The 26632-nt window shown below is 33.4% G+C and overlaps 1 protein-coding gene across 12 annotated transcripts in view; it reads left to right on the top strand.

The window, feature by feature from the left end:
* cno (adherens junction formation factor afadin) overlaps nucleotides 1–26632 on the top strand; it is a 382542-nt gene that overhangs the window by 187766 nt on the left and 168144 nt on the right. The window contains exon 1 of one of the 12 annotated variants that reach the window (XM_074115041.1): nucleotides 1916–2537. The exons of the other annotated variants lie outside the window; for them this stretch is intronic. Coding sequence (XP_073971142.1) covers nucleotides 2516–2537 — 22 coding nt within the window. The 5' untranslated portion in view covers nucleotides 1916–2515. Of the gene's footprint in view, nucleotides 1–1915; nucleotides 2538–26632 lie in introns of those variants that run through there. 12 annotated transcript variants of the gene reach the window in all.

Below are 26632 nucleotides of genomic sequence, written 5' to 3'. Positions count from 1 at the left end.
CTTCTTCTAATCATAGCCCTCTTTTGATAAACAATTACGAGTCTATTGCCCCTATAAATGACAATATAATTAAAATTTTAATGTTAAATTTTCCCAAAAATTGCTCAGTGATACATCACTTACATAAAAAAGATACAAACTAAAATCAGCGCGATGGCAATATCTTTTGGAGGAGGAGAAAGTGGAAAATAAAACCTGGGATGACACCATAATACTTTTTCTATTCAAAATTTTGCCTATTTCAATTTTTTTAAACTTACAATATGATGTTTACTTAAATGGCGTTGTTTTGGGGGAAAAAATCTGTAAAAACCACTGTAAATCTGTTGATGGAAACAGCTCTTATGGTCAGCCAATCGTTATCAAATTTGGAATTTAGCTTTCAAATCGCATCCTTAATATTGGGTTGTCTAGAAAATAATGCAGGATTATGGTTTTAAAAGAAAAAATAATTATTTATAACTGCTTTTATTAATCAAAATAGTCTCCATTACTTTCTATACATTTCTGCCAACGTGTGGGTAACTTTTCCGTACCCTCTGTGTAGAATTTGGAATCCTTAGAATTTATAAAATTCAGAAAACCCATTTTCTAATGTTCTTTGGTCAATAAATTTTTTATTTTGTAAATAGCGGTCCAAGTGTCTAAAAAAATCGCCCTGTGAGTAGGGCGGGTTTGGCAGAGTCTCATAGCCAAGCTCCAACAATTTTCGGGTAGTCAAACGTGAGATATGTGGCCGAACGTTGACAAGCAACAGAATGGGCCCCTTTCGATTGACTTAAAGATGGCTCCACTATTGCCAATTTCTGATGCATTAAGTCAATTTGGTTACAATACGATTCGGCATTTGATGGTTTCGCCAGGATTCAAGAAGCTGTATTGAATCAGACCAAATGAAACTCACCAAACAGTAACCATCATCTTTTTTTTTTTTTTATTGATGATTTGGGGGCTTTGGAAAATGTCGTGCTGCTTCTCTTTTGTCAAGCCACTGTCCAGAGCGTCTGCTGTTGTCGTAGAGGATCCAATTTTCATCGCAAGTCACATTTCTGGACAGAAAAGGATCGCTGTTGTTTCGGCAAAGAAGTGCAGCATAAATTTCATTCCGCTGATCTTTTTGGCGGTCGTTTAATGTGTGAGCAACTCATGTTTCAAGCTTTCTAACCTTTCCAATCGCCTTGAGATGGTCATGGACGATAGATTTGCTGACTTCAAGTTTCCCTGCCAGTTCTCGAACAGTTGTTCTGGAATTTTCTTCCACCAAAGCTCGGAGAACATCGTCATCAAGGGCAGAACTTCTTCCACCGCCTTCTTTTGTTTTCAAGGCTCAAGTCTCTTTCTCGAAATCTCTGGAACCACCGTTGAACAGTGCACTCAACAGTGCAATACTGTCTTCGCCCCAGACATCGTTGAAATTTCTGGTCGTTTGGGCCCCATTCCGGCCGAGTTTGAACTCGTAAAACAAAATTATGCGAAAATCACGCTTTGACTTCTTAGTAAAGACTGCATTACATGCATTGCAAAATGTTACAGAGGTAAACAAACATTTTTGTTTGAAAGAGGGCTAATAAGTTGTTTACATTTATAAAAGTCAAAAGTCCAACAAACATAAACTGTTCACTATTTGGAGGGGTATTTTAAAGAAAACATAAAATCCTGTATTATTTTTTGGACAACCTAATATTTTTGATTGTGTACATTACCTAAAAAAAAGCACAGGTTGATTATTTTTGTACAAAAAATTATTGTCATACTCAACATTAGCGCCTCAAATATCAAATTTGAAGTTACTGTGATTTTTCATTTTCAAGTTATGCTGACTATCACTCCACAATCATATTTTTGTGAAAAACCACTTTTTTTTGGGAGGGAGGCTCAGGGACTTGAAAAAAAAAAAAGAAATCGGCAAAAGCTCCAAAGTCGCAGTACTCCTCCTTACCGACTATAGTAAGCGAAAGTAAACCACTTTCGGGCAAAAATTTGGCTTTTTAAAGTGGTGAAATTGCCCAAAGCTCTTACAATGAAAAAGAAAAAGTGAAAATAAGGTGGAAAGCAATAGTAAGGAACTATTTCCCTCCCTGTTTAATGTCGTTTGCTTGTTTACTTTGTAATAAGAAAATAATAAAAAGTGGCAATGTACCTTGATTCACTTAGCGACCCTGTACACTGGGTCAGTAGTCTTCCATGAGAGTGCAACAATTAAGAGAAATACTCTCTCCTTGTATAGCAAGTGGTCACGGAATACCATGGACACTTCTATACATATACCTCTTAACAAGATAGTAAATGACAAATAGACCGAATTACCATTAAGAAAAAGAAAAAATAAAGAACAAAAAGTAAAATAAAAGAGAAGTATTTATCGATTTGAGGTAGGGCATGGTATGTAAGCTGTAGTAGACTATGACTTTCAGGTGGGGGAGTAGTGTTTAGTTGGTAGCACTGATGCGGGAACCCGCGTCACTCCAAACCCAAACCAACTTTGGCTACGCTACCGTTAGCACCATTCGTCATAATGATGGACTGGGGTATTAGACGTATGTAATAAACTTATTATTTTTTTTTTTTATAGTTTTAATTTTACGATTATTATTTTTTTAATTTGAGCAAATTTTGGAGGTAATTTATGTTTAATGTTATTAGCACGAATATGCTCCTTCTGGTTAAACAAATTTGTACTATAATTTGTTTGTTGGTGATGTCCTAGCCGATAAGATCATATCTTCTTCTAATTGTCAGTGTTTATAACTAATTCTGCTGGGAATTGTGATAACTTCCCAGCGGGGCGGACATTTATGAATGTCTTTTTATTATGAAATATTCTCCTCTTTCCAGTCTATTCTTGCCTCTAATCATGTTCTGATTTTTGTTATTGAATATACAGCTAATGTTTGTCTTTATCTGAAAAAAAGTACAACTTGAGTCCATTACACTTTACGTAGGCAAATTTATTCCCTACATTTGACCTTGACTAGTCAGTGGATAATTGAATTTTCCTCACTATACATATTCATGACTTACTCTAAATTCCGTTGTTCTGTATATTCGAAGTGAAACCCACCACCTTGATTTTATAATACCAATTTTTGTTTATTTCCAGTTATTCTCAAATTCAATTTTTATCTTACAATTCGCATATTTAAATTAGAATATTGTTTCTTAATTCCTTTTAAACAATAGTTCACAATCTTTTCTTTTTAGTCACTTCGTATGCCCTATTTAATTTTAACAAATGTTTATCGCAAAATTTAATGTACTAATACAATCTTTTTCTTTATTTTTTTGTAGTTGTAATTGTTCTTTAAGCCGCAGTAAATACTGTGTCTCTTTCTATCTAGTTAGCATGCTCTAGATTGTTGCGTCGTTTCGCTCTGGTTACCAAAATGTATTTAATTTACTTAGACGTGACGTAATAAGAGAATGATGTTGAGTTTTCGCTATAGATAAATGGGAAAAGAGGATAGTTTACTATAGAATTAATTAACAGTTCCCTTCCAATTTATTTTATTTTTTCAAGAATATAAAATTGAGTACTAAATAAAAGTGTTTGTAGACGCACAATTTCCGGTTCTCATGTTAGTACGAACAATGCGAGAATAATTTTTTTTTAGTTGCCGCCCTTCCTCTTCATTGGCCAAGTTTTATAATAGATCTTTTATTCTCATTTAGGCTCTTTTTTCACAGTTGGTGGCAACAAAAAGAAGATTTTTATTTTCCCAAATTACATTTTAGAAACTCATAGTTTCAGATTGCTGGATCTCAATAAATTACTTTGTATGGTCCCATCAGTAATTCATTCAAAGAAGTGTGGCCATCTTCTTATTGCAACAAGCCCTTTTATTGCAATTATTTTCTCACATTTGCGATAACAATCGCAACAATAACCCTGTGGATGTCTGACAAATTCTCTATTTGTTCTTTTTCAGTTAGAAATTTATATCTTCTTACAAATTGAAAATTCTATTTGAATCACAATAGTTCGTATACAGGGTGCTCTTTTTAGACGACTCAAATGCATTTCATGCTTAAACGGTTGATCTAAGCGAAAAATGGTACAGGAAAAATTTGTTGCCCGTCACCTCTAGTTTCAGAATATGTGACTTGATTTTAGATTCCTGCCGACCAAAAGTGAGGGTTAGCAGTTGCCCCCCATTTTCTTATACATAGTTTTAAAGAGTATGTTAAAAAAGTTATGAAAGAAACCGGAAACCGCAATTCGATATCTTCAAAATGTTAAAATGAACACCCTGTATATTTCTTTGCTAAGCTTTGAGAATTTTATGAGCTTGAATAGAAATATGTGAACTTGTTGTTGAACCAACTTTAAACTTTTGGGTAATATATATGTAAAAAAAAAACAACTAAAATTTGATGCAGTCCATTTGTGACGTATGCACTCGAATAGTCCATTTGCAAATTCACTTGATGCACATGATCGTGGATCTGTTTTCTTTTTAAAAAAAATTCAGTTTACATATTCAACGACATGTGCATGGTCTGTAAATTGAACGCCATAGAAGATGGTCTTACCGAATTCTCGTGAAATCGTTCTCTTTCTCATGTAAACGACCGCTTTCCGAAAATTAAAAAACCACTAACCAATTGAAGAACTTCTGAATGAAGATTACTTAAGATATTCAACTATCAAAATTAACGGAAAACTTAATAATAATTAACGAGTGCGAGATTGTCTCAGTTCGTTGCTTTATTTCGGTAATAAAGTGCAATATTCCCGTAGTTTGACAACGAAGGGATGAAAATTAATCTTTTTACAAATTAGTTACCACATTTAAAACCTCCTCAACTAATAATAAAACCTCCCATTCATATTTTTATTCCTAAATTTATTCTTTTATGGTATAATCTGTTAAATACTATAATTATTAATATTTTGTTTGTAATTTTAATACTTTGTAAATATTTCTAAAATTCCTATGAAGGGCATCCCCAAAAACAAAAAAATATGAATTTTCAAATGACTGTTTGACAGTGATTTTATTAAAACTTTTTTGCTTGCGAGCAGTTCACAGGCGACAATGCTATTTGCGTCTAATGTTGCAGCATCCACCCCGATTTTGGGATGATTTGTTGCAGTCGACAAGTAATAAATTTTCTTCGATCTTATTATTGTGATTCCAAGAAATTAATTTTGGTTTAATTAAAATATACAGGGTGTCCTAAGCTATATGGATAACGACTTTTTCTCGGAAACTAAGATAGCTAGAAAAAAACTATAAAATACGTGTTCCCTTAGTTTTTTGTTAGGAATCCAAATTTAATTTGTAAATTTTTTTCGGTGCTTCCAGAAGCGAGATACAGGCACCAACTTCATTTTTTCAAATGGGAAGGTGCGGTTTTTATTTCAGAAATAGATTCCTCTATTTTTTTTAAAGAAAAATTTACTTGAACGGTTTTTTTCTGTGAGCGATATTTTAGAAGTTATGAATGAAAACATGATTCTTATGAGAAATGATAAAATGATAATATTATAACGGTTTTTTGATAGAATAAGAAGAAAAGTACTATTTTATTATAAATTTTACTCCTCATTAATATTACAAATCATGCTCGAAATGGCCTCCACCATTAGAGATGCATAGACATGCTCTTTCCTGCCAATTGCCCCTTACTGCCAAAGAAATAGATTCGGCTTTAACCGACTTACAGGTATCTATTATTCTAAAAATTTACAAAGTATATTTGGATTTCTATCAAAAAACTAAGGGAACACGTATTTTTTAGTTTTTTTCTAGCTATCTTAGTTTCCGAGAAAAAGTCGTTATCCATATAGCTTGGGACACCCTGTATTAAAGCATTACATAAAGAGCGAACTTACTGTTAAAACATTTTACTTCAGTTTGAATTTTTGAATTATTTTCAATTTCGTGTTGCCAAATTTCTGAACGCTAAGTGTTCTTTTGTCTTTTAGAGCGCCTTAATCAGTTTGTGTTTAAAGTCACACAAGAAAAATAGTTTTTTTTGGGGGGGGGAATATTTAAATATTGTTTAAAAGTTGATTAGCAATATGGAGTTTAATAATGAAGCCTTATAATGAAGTGTGTGTAGTAGATATACGAAAAGAAATAGTACAAGTGTTTACTATGTGGTAATGTTGGTATTTTGGGTGTGTTTGATTGTTTGTAATAGAGGCGGCCAAATGCAAAACTATTTTATCTGTAGTCTTATAACTGTAGAATGGAAATATATAGGCAAACATTGTGGATGGTTGCTTTGTTTTCGACATTTTGTTCTTATCTGTAAAATGAGGCCTTATTCACTTCCTTACATCCAGGTAGCTCCTTTTTTTAATGGCCAAGGAAGAGCGTTCAACTTGTCATTTTTATCGCAACTTCTTTAGAATGGTCCATTTTCTCCGCTTTTTCAATCTGTTTATTTTTTTCTCATATAATTATAACCATCTCAAATAATTTATCTCCATTCCAAAAAAAACAAAAACAAAATATCTTTCATACTTTGTTTTACAGATTAATGGGGCGGTGGATGTGTTAGAAATGTACAATGAGTTCAAATTTCTATTTCGTTAGGGGTTGATATCTGCTGGCAACATTGCACTTGATTATTGAAAGTGGTAAGACATCAATCAACTCTCTTGTCAGAGCATATTTTGTTTTCGCTACCTTAACCTATGCTAATTTCAGGTCTTACCAATAAAACAAGTCCCTCCATTAATCTTGTTCTACGTTGAGCTAAAAAAAAAGAGCTTTTTTTTCACCTAACTTGTAACATCTTAATTCTGGACTCGTTCGTTCTTCTTTATTTCAGAATTATCACTATTAAGAATTCAGCTGGATCTAATACTAACCGTGATGCTTATTCACTCTTGTTCTCCTATTGTGAACTGGAAAAATATTTTTAATTTGAGAATCAGCACTATCTCCCGCGTATGGGAGATAGATGAGTTGTTACTGAGTTATTTGTTTTTAATTGAAATGATTTCAAAACCAATCTTAATTTTCAGTTTCTATTCCTGTGGAATCCTACAGATAAAGCATTCTTATTTTTATGAGATTCACTCGAAAATTGTGCCAAAAATGTTTTATTTACACGTAAATCTCATTTTACTTCACGGAGTTACCTTTTTTCTGAGTTTTCCTTGAAAATTAATTCTTAAATTCACATAAATCTACAACTTTTAAGTTTTTTTTCTTCTTGGAAAGTTGGTTTTCGTAATTTTAACCTTCCTTTGGGAAGGTTTAAGTCTGAATTCATCTTAACAGTCTTTTTTGTTTATACAGGGTGTTCATTTTAAGACGGCTCAATTGTATTTCATGCTTAAACGGTTAATCTGAGCAAAAAATGGTAGAGTAAAAATTTGTTTCCCGTCACCTCTAGTTTCAGAATATGTGACTTGATTTTAGATTCCTGCCCGCATACGCGGCTGACGCGCGACCAAAAGTGAGGGTTCGCAGTTGACCCCCATTTTCATATACACCATTTTAAAGAGTATAAAAAGTTATGAAAGAAACCGGAAACCTCAATTCGATATCATCAAAATTAAAGGTGCTAGGCCATTTCAAAATCTGGTATTTATTAATCATATTCCAATTTTTTAACTTGTTACCAAAGAGAAAGTAGAGCACGCGATAGGTCATTTTTATGTATTTTTTCATCCCCTATCTTCTGAAAATATTGCCAAGGCAGTAAAGCTAGTATTTTTCTTAATATCGGGAAATAAGTCGTTTTCCGAGTGATTCTTCTAAGAAAAAGCAAATGTTAAGAGCTTTAGATGTTCTCAAGCATACACAAAATGGCTAAAAAAATAATTTTACATCTGTTACAAACAAGAAGGTTTAATAATTTTTTGGTAATTTTGGGAGAGTTGCGTTTAATTACCAAAAGAATTGGAAACCTCCAGCCACATATTGAAGTGACCAATATCTTTCATTCAAAGGTTCAAACTTATTCCTTAATTTATCAAATAATGCACTTTACGCAGCTTGTGAAGCATGTACTGTGCCTTCAAAGGTGCCTCCTCTGGCTCGCAAGCCAGGTTAGCCAGGAGGTTATCAGCTGCTCTCTGTATCTGATGAGGCACCTTTGGAGGAATGTGGGTAGGAATCTAAAATCAAGTCACATATTCTGAAACTATAGGTGAAGGGCAACAAATTTTTCCTCTTCCATTTTTTGCTCAGATCAACCGTTGAAGCATGAAATGCATTTGAGCTGTCTTGAAATGAACACTCTGTATATAGTTTTGCTAACTAAAAGAATTTAGTATGTTTCTGAAAAGTTAGAACCTTGACAATTTTCAAAATAGGAACTAGTACGATCTTTCTACAGTCAGTTCTCTTGCTTTCTTACCGGATTCTTTTTTTTTTTTAATTACCGGCTACGATTATTTTGTCAAAAAAACAGTTTTGACTTTAAGGAACGGATGTAGCCGGTGAAAGTCTTTCCGATTACAATTTATTTTAAAATTTATCTAATTATTTATTTAATAAAAGTAAAAGAAAGCGAAAAAAAAAAATCTTGAACAAAAAATAAGTTTTTTATTCATATTTTGAATTAATATATACCAAAATTTTGTAATTTACTTTCAGTCAAGCTGCATGTAATATCTTGAACATTAATAATTCACAAAAAGTGGTTAAGTAAAAGTTCAGATCTGAAAAATTACCTTCGGACAGACTAAGCTTGTTTTATTAAAGAGATTACCACGTTTAATCGGCGTCATTGTGATTATATTCTGATCCCATTTAGTTGTATATTCCTAATTAACGATACCGAAATGATTGTTTAGAGCAGTGGTCGGCAAACTTATTGGCCAAAGAGCCAAATATGAACATTACGATTTTAAAAAAAATTGGGAGCCAAATCTGCTTGTTTAGTAAACTTTTATACACTAAATAAGTAGTACACTAAATAATACTAAATTTCATACTTAATAAATATTTATTAATGCGAACAATGTGCTTGCATCTCCTTGGAAGGTTTGAGTAAGTCAGGTTTGTATGTTGTTGTTTTTAATTTTAGGCATGATTCCAAGTTCTCATCAATAAGACGACTTCTCAGTTTACTCTTGATAATGTTCATGCTTGAAAAAGATTGTTCGCATATATATGTAGAACCGAAAAGGGAAAGAACAGCAAACGCGAGCTTTTTCAGATGATCGTAAGAGTCAAGAATACTATTCCAAACGTTGAAAATGATCATGTCTTCCTTCTCCAGGTCATTCAAAGCAGACCACTTGTGTTGTAAACTAAGATCACATTTTTTCTTCTCCAATATTTCCAATTCAACACAAAGACGTTCGAATTTAGAGCGCCATATCTCCTTGTTTTTTAAATCCAGCAATTGTATTTCAAAGCTACCAATGTCAATTTCAAAAGGAGAAAATTTCAACTCGGTTAACGTAGCATTAAGAGGATTTTTGACAAATGCTAAAGTTGCTCTGCTGTTTTTAAATTCCTGAAACCTGCTATAACATACGAACATTTTCAGCCGGTAGCTTGTACATGGTTTGTGTTTACGTTTACGAAAACTAATAAAATTAAACTCGATGTTCGTTACGTATTTTTACAATATAAAATTTTAATTACCTATCTATCTTTTAATTTAAACAAAAAATTATACATGTTCTCGATTTATAGAAGAATTTTAATTTATCAAAATAAGATGTAATTTTTTTCTTACCAAGTTTTTTTTTTAAATGAAAATATTATTGCGCCTTCCGTGGATATTTGTGCCAGAGCCGCACTTAAGGAGCCAAAGAGCCACATGCGGCTCTGGAGCCGCACTTTACCGACCACTGGTTTAGAGCAAAAAAAAGGGTAGAGCAATTCATTAATCGCGTTTCTTCAATTTCTTAAAACATGCATTCTGTTACTTACATTGAACACATGATCATTGAGTATAGTTGCTAGAGAGAGCTCTGAGAAACATTGTGCGTAAAGGGTTGTTTTAATTTGCATAGAATATTATCTTATGCTACAGTAATGGAAATTTTAGTAAATTATTCTTTTAAGAGCTGAAAAACAGTGAAAATTTTACAACTAAGCGTATAAAATGTTTGAAATGTAGAGTAGTTGATTGATCTGCGGTTGATCGATTAGGATTTACAAAAGGCATCAGTTGTACGTACGCTAAATCCAGTCGTTCTCTCACAAACTAACGGAATATAACATGCATACTAAATGGACAATACGAACGTAATACCATTGTATTTGAAGTATGTGTCAGATACCAACAGTCATTCGTTATTCATATAGTTCATCTATAGATTATTATCTCCTTATCCAAAAAAGTTACTTGGTTAAAAAAAGTTAAGTATAGAGATTGATTAAACGACAATGTGTGTTCTTAAATCAGCATGTAGATATCTAATATTTTCTTTACAGTGTAAACGAGCGAAAAATAAGGTTATGATTTTAATTAAATTGGTTTTGTGATTCTCTTTCCCGTCCATTTGAACTGAATGCTCCCATTAATCTTGGGGTCTTCTCATTGCTTAAACATTCGCCTTTTATCAATGTTTTTACAAGCTGAAAGTAAAATGTAAATATAACGTTAGATGCTTGGTGATTTTCTGACAGGTCGGTCGTTTAATTAACCCTTTTTCCTCAATTTTTTTTAAATGAAAATTTTAGTTCGGGAGATTTGGTTACCTTTTGGATAGATTTTTGTTTGTTTGTTAAAAATATTTACACATTTTATATGAATTTTCGGATGGTGGAAATAATTAGTTTTATTTCACGCCAGGTATGCAGTTTTTGAAGTTTAGCCATCTTTCATACATTGGACATAAGAGTCATAGATTTTTCTATAATCTCAAATCGAATTGATCGAATATCTTTCTCATTATCATAAATTTTACAGATTTTTTTTAAATTTGAAAATATATCAATGGTTTTAATAATAATTACAGTATTTTTAGTTTAAAAGTAAATTTTAGTCATAACTAACAGATACATGTACAGACCAAGTTGCTTTGGACTAAGGGGATCGCCAAGTGGTTATGTTCAACGTAAACCCGATAATCGAATATTTGACATTAGAAATCGTTCGGCGGATCCCTTTGGCCATTTTTGTTTTTAATTTATAAAACGAAAATAGTACCAATTAAAAGCTGAAAAGCTCTTCAACTTTTACAAAAATATTGCATTTCGTTATAAACTTTTTATTTCACACAGGGATGACTCTCACTAAGTTATTTTCTCCTGTCGATAGTTTTTGATGTTTGTGAACTTTTTCTATTCCAGAAATGTTGTTTAGAATTGTTATGCCTTTTGCTAGCATTATTCTCTCTTTGCATCTCTCTCTGTCGACTGGAACTTTGTTACAAATTTAATATTGTACGCAACAGCAGAGTTGGTTTTAGCAAACAGCGTTAAAGTTTGTAAAGTTCAGCTATTGCAGTTACCATTGTGGGTTGGTAGTTTTGTGGGTTTACTTCACTTAAAAAACAGTTTTTCATCTTATTTATAAATTCTAAATTTACTAATTGCCACCGAAAGGTCTTTCTTACTGAAAGAAAATTCACTGGAAGTCTATAGGTGATGTCCATTTAGGTGCCTCTTCTTACCGTTCAGAACGTTTCAATTAAAATCTATGTCAAGTTGTATTTTACGAAAAACTAGTATTTAATTTGTGGAGCACATATCAATTTAATGTCTACAGTTATAGGTAGGTGTTTGGTGTCTTTACCGGGCATGGAATAGTATTCTCTTGTTTCCGCCAACGCTGTCCATCTGCACTGACTTAGGACGTGAAATTGTAATGCCTGGACTAGATTCGGACCTCTGTAACATCTTTCAGTTTCAGTTTCTCTCAAAAATGGCGCTAATGATTTCCCTTTTTAATTTTTGAAAATATGGTCAGGACTCCGCAGTGGTGGATATCGATGATTTATCCGTCTTAGTATGAGTAGAAAATAATTATAAGGAAAGGGAAGGCGCTAATTATCGTATCAGACGTTGCGCCCTAACAAATTGAAAAAAAAAACAGATCCTGGGTTCGTCTCCAGCTGCTGGCCTTCAGATTTACTCTTCTTAGCAGCTCACTGGTGATGGACTGTATGGTTTGTAACGAGAGACATTGTCCAGAGGCCGACAGTGCAATGAAAGGTACTTACTTCTCAAGGTTTCTAGTGCCAATGATGTCAAATGTTGACGTACTCGTACCTTAAATTAAAAGTAATAATAAAATCGTTCCTGTATCGACTGATGAAATTAAGGATTTTGATTTTTTTTTGTTTGCAACATTTATTTTTTTGTAAAATTTATTCCTCATTTACCAACCACGGTTAGCGGCCTCGATGGTAGCTAGGAAACTAATCTACAGAACTGTCACCTTCAGTTTGCTATTTTACGAAGGCACATCTAATTTAATGCTCGTTTAATATTTTGCAAAAATTCTTAACTTTAAAGTAAATAACTTTTTAATGGTGTGTAAAGTGAGAAGGTAGTACAGCAAATTTATTCTTACCGAAGCCTTACACAAATGCCTATAAACTAATTGGATTATTGAAATTCTGTATAGAATTAGTATTATTTGTTGAAAATAATATTCACAGGTTTTTCGAATCGTAAAATTTTAAGCTTTTTTGACGATGATTCTTCAGTCATTTCGGATTTACGGGTCACTGGCAAAACAGAAGTTAGATCAAATAGTCATAGAATGGCTAATTTAAGGGCGTTTTCATATAAATTTGGAACAAAATAGCCGGCACTGTGTTAAGAGTTTTTGGCGATATTTGAATAAATAATGTAGACATTAATAGATAGTTGTCGTAAACATAATTTGTATAACCAAGCCGTGATTAGTGACAAATCTCGCTTGGATTATGACGTAATTGTGACACACTAATTAATTTCATTCAGCTCTGCTAAAAAAATGGTTTTACTTCTCTAGTAGATTGGTTTATTGTAAAATTAAACTTTCCATTGACCGCGGATATGGAATTAATAATGGTTCCCAATGGTTATTCTGTTCCTATGTCTTTAGCACTATGTGATGAACGTGAAGCCTAGTCTTAAAGCGGTCTATCACCGGCAATAAACCGGTTGATTAAAAAAAAAAAATCTCTTTTTTATCCTTCTTAATCCTTTTATCTGGACCCAGTAACTGGCTCAGGGTACACTGATAGTCCTTTATAATACAGTTTGCATTGTCTCTTTCCGAAGTATTTAATTACTTTTGCAGGCGCCTCGGTAGTTGAGCGCTTAGGGGTGAGACCTGTAAAGCTAATATGTATTGTGGTACTGGGTTCGATTCCCGGTCTTAGACCTTGGATTTTATTTAATAGTTAATAAAAGAAATTTACCGTAAAGTATGTTTACCAGTCTCCTCCGTCCAAGACACCTAATTGGTAGTTGGACGTAAAGCCCGCCTGAAAAAAATAGGCAGTTACTTACTTTTGCTGACATTCATCTCATTATATATGTATATATAGATTTACGGATGTTTCACACTGCTAAACTCTGTAGATTGTTGAACTTTTGCTGTCTTTACGGCTTCCCACCGTTAACTATCGATTTCCTGCTACAATATTAATGTCACCCAGTGATGAGACTTCACTCAACTTGTACAGTGACCTTCACTTCACTACTAAGGCTATTAAATTAGATCCATTACTGGATATATTCTCTTATAAAACAGAGAAAAATAACCTTATTCATTCAAGAATTTAAAAATAATCTTGTATCTTTACTGCAGAAAAAACTACTAAATCCGTGAACTCTTTGTGGTTTTATTTCTGCTTGATTAGTTTGAAATTGCGAAAAATTACTTTGTGACAAATCCACAAAATGTTTTGGCATGTCGTTTCTCTAACTGTTCCTAGAAGCCATTTGTAGCTTCAACTCCTTTCTAGAAAGTTTGTTTCAATCTAGAGTCAAGTCTCTCTCGCCCTGATCTGGAAAACGATGAAAATTTAATAATTATATGCATAAAGCAAAAATTGTAATGAATCATTTTAGAAGAAATGAAGAAAAAATTGTAATTTATGGCATGAATCTTCTTTAAACTAGTATTTTTCCGCTCTGCCCGTAATTGACAGTCTTTGATATTTGACTTCCTTCGACGCCCGCTAACTTTCATAACATTAATCTTTGCTTAGCCTTTAAACAAAGCATTAATTTCGCTAAAATATTATGAATGTTTTATTGAACATATGTGTGTAATTTTAAGTCTTGTTAGTTTATCTGTCTTCCGCTTGTAATTCTATTACATCTTAAAATCAACATTCTAAACTGGGGCTGATTTCTACAGAAATCAAATATTGGGTTGATAAAATGAGAATATATTGGAGATGGTACTGTAAATACTCGTATTCTCTGTTTGGATGCTGTTTCGTATCTAGAATATTTCATAAACTCTTTCTCCATTTTATTGTTTATTTCCTTTCTCATGCTGCGGGTGCCCTAAATATTCTTTATTGACAAAATATTTCTTTATTGTGTCATATATTTTTTTTTTTTTGTATTATGTAGCGGCGCCTGTTCAAAGTACACTCGTGTTATTTTTACATTTGTTAAGAGAGAAGTGTCAAGTGTGAGGTTCTTTGCTGCAACCGGCCCCTGTCTACCTCACTTCTCTTAGCTTCTACCTCATTAAAAATTGTATAGCTCCTTGGCCTCAATGTTGCTGCCTTCATATCTATATTGCATAGTTTTGTGTTTTTTAATCAACACACTTATTTAGCAGTATATTAACATTTGCCTAGACTTGCTCTTTTTATTATGGCTAGCGTCCTTGACATTCGATTCAATATTTTTCTATTTTTTTTTTTTTTCATTATATTCATTCTATCTCAATGAAAGATAAAATTCATTTTATCAGCTGCTACATTTAGATGGTTTCTACAAAAAGGAAAACAAATTATTATAATAGGCCAAACATTTGAGTTATTGATTGTTAATTAAAATCTATAATTAACCTGCAATATATAATAATTAATCTGAAAAGCAAATTAATCTAATAAAATTGTGAGAATTGAACTGCCATATTTCCAGTATTAGATCATTTGGCAAAAACATTCGTTCATTACGCAGAACTAGATTAGATTAAACTAGGGTGGCCTCAAGGCCTACGCCACTGCGACCCTTTTGGATCTATTGTGGCTCCCTTCACTCTAAAGCTCACCCTCCAGACCTGTCCTTTTAATCAGACTCTTAATGCTGGAGAGTGTCTCTTGGGTAAAGCTCACAGGGTCTTGGTTTTTTCCTCCCCGAGAAGTAACATCCTTAGCCATACGAGCCCCTCGCACTGACACAACATGAGCAGTGCCGTTTCCTCCTCTTCCTGACAGAACCTGCAAAGGGTATCATCTGCCAGGCCCATGCGATGCATGTGTTTCCTGAGCCTGCAGTGGCCAGTAAATAGGCCTACAATCATCCTTATAGCCCCACGGCCTTGACGCATTAATTCTACAGTCAGCCTCCGCGAATAGCCTTTAATGAACTCCTTCGCCTGTCTCTGCACCCATAAGTTAATGGCCGCAGTCTTCACACACCTCGCAACCCCAAAACAGGTTTCCGGGCCAACGAAGGGTCCCGCAGAGCGTTCCCGGGCCAGTAAATCTGCCGCTTCGTTTCCCTTATGACCTGAATGCCCAGGTACCCAAACCAAAAAGACCTTATTATGGTCACTAAAATTACCTTCAGGGCACCCAGACAGTCCCAAACCAGTTTTGAGTTGACCTGGTAGGAACTAATTGCGCAGAACTAATGAATGCTGCAAATTTAAATAAAACAAAATCATGGTCACCCAGCGCCTTCTTAGTGCACTGTCGGCCTTCGAAAATGTTCTCCAACTTTAGAGAACACTGCCCATCATCGGAATATGAGCTGTAAATGCTCTTAAGATGAGCAAATCCACGGGTAGCACGGCTGGATTCGTACCTGTGACTTCCGGCTTAGTCAGTTATCTTACTACAAACTATCCTCTCTTTATCGTATTTTCAATTAAATTAGTTGCCTTAAGTTTGTTAAAAACTAACAATTACACAAGTTTATGCAATGGGTGGTCAATATGGAAGTAAATATCCATGGCATTTTCTCTTTCATCGCATTCACTTTATAAAACGCACTTAGAGAAATTTTTATTTTCACAATCAGAAAATCTCTAAACATTGTACTGTAATGAAACTCAGTTTGGGAAATTTGACAAGATATTCTTCTGAAGAAGATACATATAATTCTTCCACAATTATGTTATCATACATCATAATTGCTCAATAAACAACATAGCTATATCTACCATGATTTATTTACAAAAATTAGTCAGTAGTTCGTCCCAAAAATTATAAGATTAGCACGATTCCTAAAGGCAGTAAATAAAACCTGTTACTCACCAGCAAGAATTCCCTTGATATGGAAATTCCTCCCTAGGCTACCGCTAACTGGGAACATCGCACGTTTGTGGTACCCAGGAGGATACATTGCTTAAAATTATTCACGTAATTAACATACATGTCGGAGGATCTTCATTATTAAATATGCCAGAAATATATGTGTTCGAGCAAGTACAACTTATTCAGTGACGGCTTGAACTTATGTGTTGTACTTAGCATATTAATAAAGTTCACTTAAATTTATGAGCGTTCCTTCAGTGATCAAATCGGGAAACATATGATTTCTAATCAAAATATTAATTGATGCGATGAATGATTCCTCCACCAATCAAACTGGCATATTAAACCTTAATATAACTTAACTCAAATAATAAATAACTCAAGACAAGAATATCTATTGAAGACTGAATTTGGAAAGTTTATCACGATCTCCTTACTCACTAGGTACGGGAAACTAAAAAATCCTGTACCTAAGTGAAGGAACTTATCAATATGGTTAACAACATTCACAAAATATATGAATACATTAAGGTTCTGTTTCAATTCATACGAGAACATTTTAGTCCCCCAATGAGTGTGTTGCTTTTGTAATCGCCCAATTTGGGTGGTGCTTTCCTTCCTAATGCCTATTACATTACTAGTTAGGGAGTATAACAGCCGTTTGGGGGTCATTAATAACATCAAAATGGTTGCATCCTTGGTATAATGTCTTTAATCCATTTCTGACTTAGTCAAGTGTAAACAGGTGACAGTGGCTGTTTATGTAAGCATAATCCTATTAACATTAATTTCATTATTACCAACTGTATGTACTCATTCGTGTATGTGCTTTTCCAAACTTCTTTTACCATCTTAAAAATTGAGGCTTTTCTTTAAATATTAATTTTATAATTAAATTAAACATAAGTCAGCATAATTTATGCTTCATAAACTGGGTTGATTTATTATAACAGAGTTGTAAAAACTTACAGTTATATATTTAAAAAAATAAAATAAAAATGATACTCAATGCCGGCTTGATAAATTTCAGACTACGCCTCCAATTCTTCTCGCTAAAATATGCTCTTTAAACGGATATAAATGTTTACAAATGGCTAAACATTAACGGAGGTTTTTTTTTCCTGTTGATGACGTATTATTCTTCGATTTTTGTTCTAAATTTAAACCAGCTATTTCAGTTGGTGAGGTGAATTACAGAGATTGAAGTATATAAAAATATTATGTATGCATAATTAGTGATCATTATTATTACTAATTATAGAATTAGAGTTATTGACCACAAACAATAGAATCGTTCTTGATGGTTGACCAGCCCTCAGCCTAACCAAACGTACCTATAATTGGTATAATTACAATTATGTTTTAATGAAGAACACATGTAACGGGAGCCGACCAGTAGGCGTGGTTTTTAGATTATTTTAAATAAAATAAATTTGAATGTTAAGGATTTTTCTAACTATTTCTAAGTCTCTAGCAAGTGCAGCTTTCTGGTATCTACAATTCTTGCAAATCTTCACCGTAGTTTTAGGTTCCGTTCAAGGAGGTAATAAGCGGTAAAATTTTCACCCTTAAGAGGCTCATTACTAATTATTATTTTATTGATTTAAGGAGCGTTTTTGGTGACTGGAGCTTTTTTTCAGTTACTGAGATCTCGGAACAGTGGGTACTCGTTACGGACAGTGCTGCCTTTCTCCGGAACTTGAGCTATAAGAGTCATCTAGGGAAGAAAAATAAGAGTAGACAGCTGGATTCGAATTTGGGGTCACTTCGTAGATGATATTCAACTTAGAAACGAGATGCTTATGTACATCTTGCAGATTATTAAATATTATCAACAGTTGTTCTCAGTCTGTGAACCTAATGTTTTTTACAAAGGCGAAGGGAATTCTTATGAGCATTAAAAAATTTAAATTTATATCGTACGTATGTTATGTTACTTCAAATTGAATGTATTCGGCACATTATTCGATTAAACTTGTTTAAGTTGTCACTTGTTAGAGTTAATACTTGGAGAGTAAATATGTTGGTGTATTCTAGGTCTCAAATGAGTTGCCTCTTCGCACTCAGTACACATTTATAACTGTTTCTACTAGTAATAAACATATTGGATACATATTAAATCTCAGTTACTCTTACCTTGGTCGGTCTCAGCCAAGATTATTTTATTCTCTTTTTAATTATGTATGAAATACTTTTCTTATTATAACTCTTGGGCCAATATTTGATCCACAGTTGGAATGTTATGGTTTTCTTAAACATTGTTAAAATCTTCTGTTAGGGCTCTTTCAAAAAGTCTTCCCATATTTGCAAGGATAGAGTGGACGAGAGATGACGCGTTTATGCTCTAAATTTTATACTTCGCGCCCAATAACCAGATTTTTTTTTAAATCGATAATTTTTTTTTTGCGTTTATTTATGCTACAATCAGCGCGTTAGCAACATTAAGTAACAGTGATAACCGAGTAACAAATGATTGCAGGCTGAAGTGGAGTTTTCTGTATCGTGTTTTAGCAACTTGGGTGACAAAAGGAATGATAAGGTCAGTGTGAATAGTCAGGTTGGAGACATAAAATGGAGCGAGTTCGAAGTATTTTAGATTGAAGAAATTGAATCCTTTGGAGATTGGAGCGTTTGGTTGAACCCCACAGTTCTATTCCATACGCCCAGATGGGTTTCAAAATAGAAGTATAAATTAGTTTTTTGTTGTCTAGAGAGAGTATTGATCTATCGTCTAAGAATTTTTTTAAGTAATCGATAAAATGAAAAGTAACATTTCAAAAACAAGTCTTTTAAGCTTAAAAAAAAGTGTCAGTTAACTTGTAATTAGACACCTAGTGCCTTCGTTATCGTCCAGTTAGCTTATCGGTAATGATCTTACGGCGGATAAGCCACTTCACCTGAATGGCTCACATTTAAACTAAGACCTTGCTTTAAACCATTTCATTGCTTCTCTATCTTTCTGGTCGATTTTTAAAATTAGTTCTTTAATGTTGTTCATCTGAAAAACTGGAGTAGTACGATGCTACAGAAGAAGGATTGGAGAATTCATTCTGATCAGAAGTAGTAGGACGTGAAAATGTAATTTAATTTTGCCTAGTATTTAGATGAAAGTTAGCATTAAGGGAATGAGAACCAAATTAAATGTAGCAAAAATTACCTGAATTCTCCATTAACTACTAATTGTTAATTAATTTTAACTATTAATTATTAATTGTTAAAAACTATTGTATCTTCGCAAATACTATGGTCGCACAGAGGTTTCTTTAAACAAACTAAACCAATAAATGTAACAATATCCATAACCTATGAGCAATAACCTTTACGAATTGAGCGCGATGAGAACGAAGAAATCAAACATGTCATAACCCTTTGCTCTACTCTCTATAGATAGCGTTGCTCTATCTTCGCTTTGCTCGCCACTATGCGCGGTCCCATATGTTTACTTGTGTTTGATTTCGCCGCTTTGCTCTTCGCTATCATCGCCGCTTAGCTCGCCGCTCCACTATGTTTCCAGCCTAAGGCATCACGATAGCAGTGCCGTTAATAAGTATCGCAAGATTAAGTTGTAATGTTAATACTGTTAGTGCACAACATACGATGTGTTTCTGCTTTAGAGTATTGGAATAATTAACATGTGGTTTGTGTTTTAAGAACATTATTAGTATTCAGAATTGTGTTTAATTTAGTATCTGTTTTTGGGTTTTGGATTAGGAGAGAGAGACAAAATGTGGTAAATACCATATTAATCGTTAATTTATTAGCATTTATTATTCACATACATAAGTACGAGATATTTATCATACAAAAATATTTATTGTTTATAGAAACGAGTTATGAGTTATGAGAGAATAAACACCGTTGCACATAATGCTGGTATTTGATCTGGATCCAATACAAATACTGGGTCCGATTCCTAATTTGGCCGTGGATTTTATTTAATTTACAACATAGTATGATACCTGTCCCCGCCTCCGGCCACGTCACCCGGCCATAGCTTGGCAAAAAAAAAAAAAAAGAAAAACAAAAGAGAAAATTTTCTAAATTCTAACTTTACCATTTTTTGTTCATCAAAACAGAGAATTCCCTATGCGAATGTCGAAGTTTTACATGACGCTGGAAGTTGGTAGCTGGAGTAATAAATTTTGTAGACAATTTGTGCAAACTGACAAACATATAGTTGACATAAAAAAATTATCATTTTCTAGATTGTCAGGAGGTTGTGAGCAACATTGCTTACTATTTGCAGCTGATAGATACCCATAATTATTGTGAAATACGGACTATTTCTAGCAAGATCATCAAATCCAGTAACCATGGCAACACTTGAAAACTGCTCTATTTTTATTTTCATATTTTTTTTTTTTTACATTTTTTTTTTGTTAACATCTATCTATTTTGTCGGTAGTCAGTAATTATAAGAAAACGTCTTCTCTATTTTAAACAGCATTTCTAGAGCTTTTAAATCAGTTTAATAATACTGAATTACTTTATGACAGTTTTGATAAATACCATAACGGAGTACTGTTTATTAAAAGAGCAATTTTAAAGATGTACGATAATTAAACAGTTTTTAGAATGAAGTGATTAGATTGAAACTGAGCTTCTCTGCTTCTCTAGTGCGTTGATCTAGGTCAACGACTCTCTTTTTTATTCCTCTACAATGACGGGGAAAATGTCATTTTCAAGCGATTACGGTGTTCGTTTAGTATCAAAGGCACTTTTAACTACTAGTATATTTTAGATTCCTTTGTTATTAGAAATTGGATAGCATTAGAAGATCTACTTTACTATCATGTGAGAGGAATAAGATCGAATTTTAAGTTTGTTGCGATACCATATTATTATTGTTTTTATTTTTAATAAATAAATATGTAATAAAGAATATTGCTGTTGTTCGGACTTGTCTGATCAGATATTACGCCCAACTGCGATATTAAGTGTCTTAGAGGCCAAAGGCAACTGGCAAATCGTCCTTTCCCATAAATCTCTTTTATTAACTATTAAATAAAGAATAAGACCTATACAGGGAATCGAACCCAGTAATACAAATCTTTTTAGCTTTGCGGTTCTCGCCTCTAAACGCTCGATTGTACATCTATACATTGGCCGAGCTAGTTGGTATTTAAGCTAAAAGAATGATTGAGTGGAATCGAGATAGCAAAAGAGAGCTTCAACATATGTAGTCTTCTACCAAACGTAGCGCTACGTTATGGCGTGTGGCTGTTTTTCAACTGGTTAGGGCGAAGGACATTTCTGAACCGAATCTGAGTTCTTGTCTCAGTGCGTGTTCAATCATTCTGTTCCCTCTTGGAGCGCTGCGATATATACATTTCCCATTTATTGTACTACTTAGAGGCAGGCATAGTTTTGGTGGGAAGTTACTGACCCTTACTTCAGTAAAAGTTGCTGCATAACAGTGTTCTCCAACAGTGCATTCACTTTAAGTGCGTTCTTTTTAACAAAGTTTTGTGAGGAGCTTAAACTGTGCCGCCCTGAAAGGCCATTCTAAAGCTTAGTTTTCTTCGTATTCCAACATTCAGAGCTACCAAACTTACTGTTTAAAACTCCTGTAATTAGTACCAAAGGAGAGGGATACTAGAAATATAAATTCTTAAGACTATTGCTCCTAAGGTTTCCTTTATCAAGTATTACAATGTTAAACCTTACTGTAAACTGTTAACCTTAACCATCAAGATTCTACTGTAACACAGAAAAGCTGAATGACACAGACTCAGCGATTGTGACCTGACGAAGTTAGACGTAACCGGTCGATTACCTTCTAACAGTTGGAAATCTTCTAACACAGTTCACTGCTTAAACGTAAATTATTTACACTGAAATAGCTCGCAAATTTCTGAAGTTTTAGATGAGTAAAATTAGTATTCAACATTAGTAATGTGTCAGCATTTAGTTTATATTTTAATTAACAGTGCATAGGGGGAGGAGCCTCTTTATGGTGAAGGTAGTAAATTTTGGAAAAGGTTTTGTCAAGTAAGTAAATTACATCCAGCGGCACAGATTAAAAATGGCAGAAGGGCTGTAACAATATTTATCTTGTCCTACATTTAGGGAAGAATTATAATTGTGTTAAAATATCCTAAATTAAGTTTACTCCGGATGTCCATGTTTTGTACTCACTCACAACCCTGAAAAAGATTTTACCGTTTGTTGTGTTTGTGCTGAAAATTGCAGAAAATTACCGATTTACTAGCCTAACTACACGTACTATACACTGACATCCCTACACAAACTATTATTAAAGCTACTTTATGTAACATGGTTTAGATGACATTAGTTATTTAGAGAAATTAAATTCTTTATTTGAAATTAAGTTGTAAAAAAAGGATGTCTTTCAATATGGTGGCAAATCCTTGAAGCCATTATTTGGAACAATGAGGAACCCTTTCATCAAAGTGGTAAATTCAGTCCAGGGATTTCAATTAAACTCAGGATTATAGCAATACAATTGAACCGTTAATAAATTTTAAGTGATGAAACTATATATTGGTTATATTAGAGGAAAGTCTTTAGCTTTACATTGACTGGACAATGATCTCTCGTTATCCTGAATATTTACAGGCACCCAAAATTTTAAATGTAATTATGAGGAGAGAAGTATTTGTGAAATTCAATCTATTGGTTTCTCTCCGTCAAATCTCCATCTTTATTTGCCACGGACTGACATTCATCATTCATCTTCATAGATCATTCACTTGATGACTGAATGAACCCCTCTGTAATCTCCTTCACTCTCTATCACTCATTCACTCCTACTCTTCGATATTTTTTATTTAATTTTTTTAAAATAGACTTACCCACTGATACTTTCTTAATTGACTTGATTCTATTCCCAGTTCGTTGGTTAATTAAATTAATTTTGAGGATTGATTTCATTTAAATTTCAGAGTTTTCAGTTACTATATTTACAAACTATTCCTGCGATGCCTTATTATATAACAGTAGGTTATCAGTAAGTTTTAGAATATAAAAGCGTCCACAAAATTTAATTAAAGTGTAAAAGTTGTCTAAAGTATTTATAATGTATCCTCTACTATGTATTTATCATGAACTTTGAACTTAAGAAATGGGATATACTCGTATATCTGTTAAAGCTCACTTAATATTATATTAATATTTCGTGTTACGCGGCTCATGGTCTGAATTATTTTAGGGATTTGCCATGGAGTCGAAAAGGAATTAAAGGTTAAATTTTTCATCTGGAATTACTGCAAAATTAAAAGGTTATTTAAGTTTGTTTTTTTTCATTTATTTGTCGTTAGGGGTTGCACTGGGGGTAGAGGTTATAGTATAACCTTTCATGCGAAGGAAATTGTTATTTTGGATATTCCGGGAAAAATGGAACCTCACTTTTCCCTCTGTAGCAGTAATTGGCAACATTTTCATATTGGAATAATTCTATATTGGATTCCTTCTATCACTCCATAATGTTAAATGAGATTGTTGCACTGCTTTATCGTGTTGATACTCAGTGCAGGCTGGCAGTAAACATTCGGAGGATAGCTTTTAAAGGTTAATTTAAATAAGTAAATTATTCATAATAGTGTCTTCCATGGAGAGAAGGTAGTATTAATCAATACCTTGTTTTACTAAAAGGATATGGAAGCTGTTCTGTTGCTAGTGCAATGAGAAGGCCCAGCAGTTGGTGCGTTTGTGTTCCAGAAAGAGGGTATCTAGGTGTACTAGCTGTTTGTCTATGATTGTTCTAATGTTAGTAATGTGTTCCCAGTAATGTGTCTGTCTCATTAACTATCCTCATTACCTGGCCCTAGACTCGAATCGATAGTTTTCTTACCACCTCTAACAATAACAAAAATAACATTTCATTATTCTTGTATGATCACTTTTCCCTTTTTATTTCGTTTGGTACGTTTCGGCTTTTATTACGTAGCAATCTTCAGCAGTTTCTGCTAGGTTGATTGTCATGCATAATTAAGATTTTTCTTGTTTTTGTACTGTATAATGAGGCCAAGTATTTTTTATCATGTTACTTTATAAGTAAATTCATGTTACTTTATCATGTAGTTTAAAATTAATGAAAGACAAATTTAAAAAACCTTTTCAATTAAGCTCTATAATCAACCTAACAGAATGTAAACGTACGAAGAAACTAATGAAGATGGCCTATATAACAAAAGCCGAAACGTTCCTAACGAAATGAAGAGGAATCAAAAAATAAGATCAGAATAATGTATGGTATTTTTATTATTAAAATAACAATCTTACAACTCCTGGTGTAACAAAATATGCATAAAGAAATATGAAGGAAAACTCTCTCTGGTACAATTTAAACAGTTTTATCTCTTTTTAACTTGTCCTAACCTATTTTCTTCTTCAGTATATCACATCATTATTTAAAATTATAGTTTAGAATTGATTCGAACTTCATTTGAACATACAAGCTCCGAGTTAGGGTTTCATCCAAGCGTTCCACTGCCCTTAATCCTTTTTAACAAAAATAATATTAACTATAAATAATAGTCCTTTTTTTTTATTGGGTATATATCCAATAAGAAAATCCATTTCCTATCTGCAGACCCCCATTCATCAGTGATTTAATTCAATCGTGTTATCGCAAAGTCCACTCCTTCCTCGCAATTCATCACATTCCTGGAATCCACCAACCATCCTCCAGTATTCATTCCAGATAATCCTGCTCGACGACTGTCGCTATCTCTTGTAAAGTCTTAACAGTGTAATTGTGTGTAGTGTCACCACCACCACCACTGGAGGATTTCGATTTTTCGTCGTTACGTTCGCCAATTAGGAGGTGAAGCAGTTGTTGGAAAGTTTTAAAAATAAATTAAGAAAGAAAAGGGATTAGCTAAGTGGTTAGCACATACTAGACAACGCGGAGATAACGGGTTCGAATCCAGCTGCTGGCCCTTAGATTTTTTCCTTTTCATCCTAGGAGCTTCTTACAGCTCAATGTCCGGTAATAGACAGTGTTGTCTGTTACGAAAGAACACTTTCCGGAGGCTGACAAAGCACTAAAAAAAGCTCCGGGCGCCAAAAACCTCAGATGTTGACACTCCATAAAATAAAAAATTAATAAATAAATTAAGAAAATAAATAGGGCAAAACACATCATACAAACATTTAAAAATTAACCTCCATTTCTAGAGATTATAGTCGGTTAACCATAGTTGATTTTAGCTTGATATATTGCATTTTTTAACGCGAGATTATTAGACTGCAATGAGAGAACAGTGTTCAGATAACCAAGTTCTCTGAAAAAAAAATATTTGGGTGCCAGTGTCTCAAAATAAGAAAAGCCTTAAGGAAAAGAATGTATTAAGGATAGGGTAATATTACGACCAGTCTGGGAAACACCCCTGACGTGATGTGCTGCCAAGAAACGGGCCTGAGCCAGCATAGGCTATTCTAGAGCAATAAAATGGTATATTCACGTAATTACCCATAATGTCCCGATATTGATTTAGTTTCCCATATTTGTTATCCGTACACTGCTTTTATCATCTTCTTTTAATAGTGCTGGCTGCGATGAAAGTTTCACACTACAGTTAATAAATACATCCTGTGTCTAAATGATGTCTTTTTACTAAGACTATGTTGCATTTGAGGAACAAGGTTTTTTAAAAAATCTTTGGGGAAAACGATTGATCACTCGTAAAGAGATGCATTTAATTACACTTAAAGCAGACTATTGTGAACGCTGCGATGGCCAACAACTGCTAGCCTAGTTTCTACATATCAATCCCCATTCTAAGGTTACAAGTTTTTAATTTTCTAATAATTACAAGAATACATCTATATTTCACAAAGAAAAGTTGACATAAATTATTTAGAAAATTCAATTTCCCGTTCCATAATCTTATGAAAAGAAGCCTACAAACTTACCGATTTGAACCCACCAATGTAATTAATTACCAGTCCAATTTGTGGGTTCTTTGTAACCAGCCAGCTTTATTTTCTCTTTAAAAATAATAATTACGTAACTTATTTTAACGATCAAAGTTTTACTCAAACAATGATTGCTATAATTATGCAATTAAAGCGCTTATTTTAAAAAAAATATGAAATTAGTTTTTGCGAAGTAAAAGGATAAAATACTCGATAATTTTTTTTAAGGGAATATTTTATCATAATTAATTTTATTGAATTAATATTAAATAAGCGCAACAGTTGATTAAAAAGGATTCACTTCTGTTATAATTTGTTGAACCGTTGCAAATGTTCATAAAATGAAACAGTGTGGATTAGAAAACGGAATTTATGTGGGTCGATCGAACAATGACCGGGTATTGGTAGTTGTACGGATGGTTTTCCAGTTGGAACATT

The sequence above is a fragment of the Rhodnius prolixus genome, unplaced genomic scaffold, assembly GCF_049639745.1.
Source record: "Rhodnius prolixus isolate KJV_2025 unplaced genomic scaffold, Rpr scaffold_1, whole genome shotgun sequence".
Lineage (NCBI taxonomy): Eukaryota > Metazoa > Arthropoda > Insecta > Hemiptera > Reduviidae > Rhodnius > Rhodnius prolixus.
The sequence above is the reverse complement of the archived record's forward strand: the minus strand, read 5'-3'. Positions and strand labels throughout refer to the sequence as shown.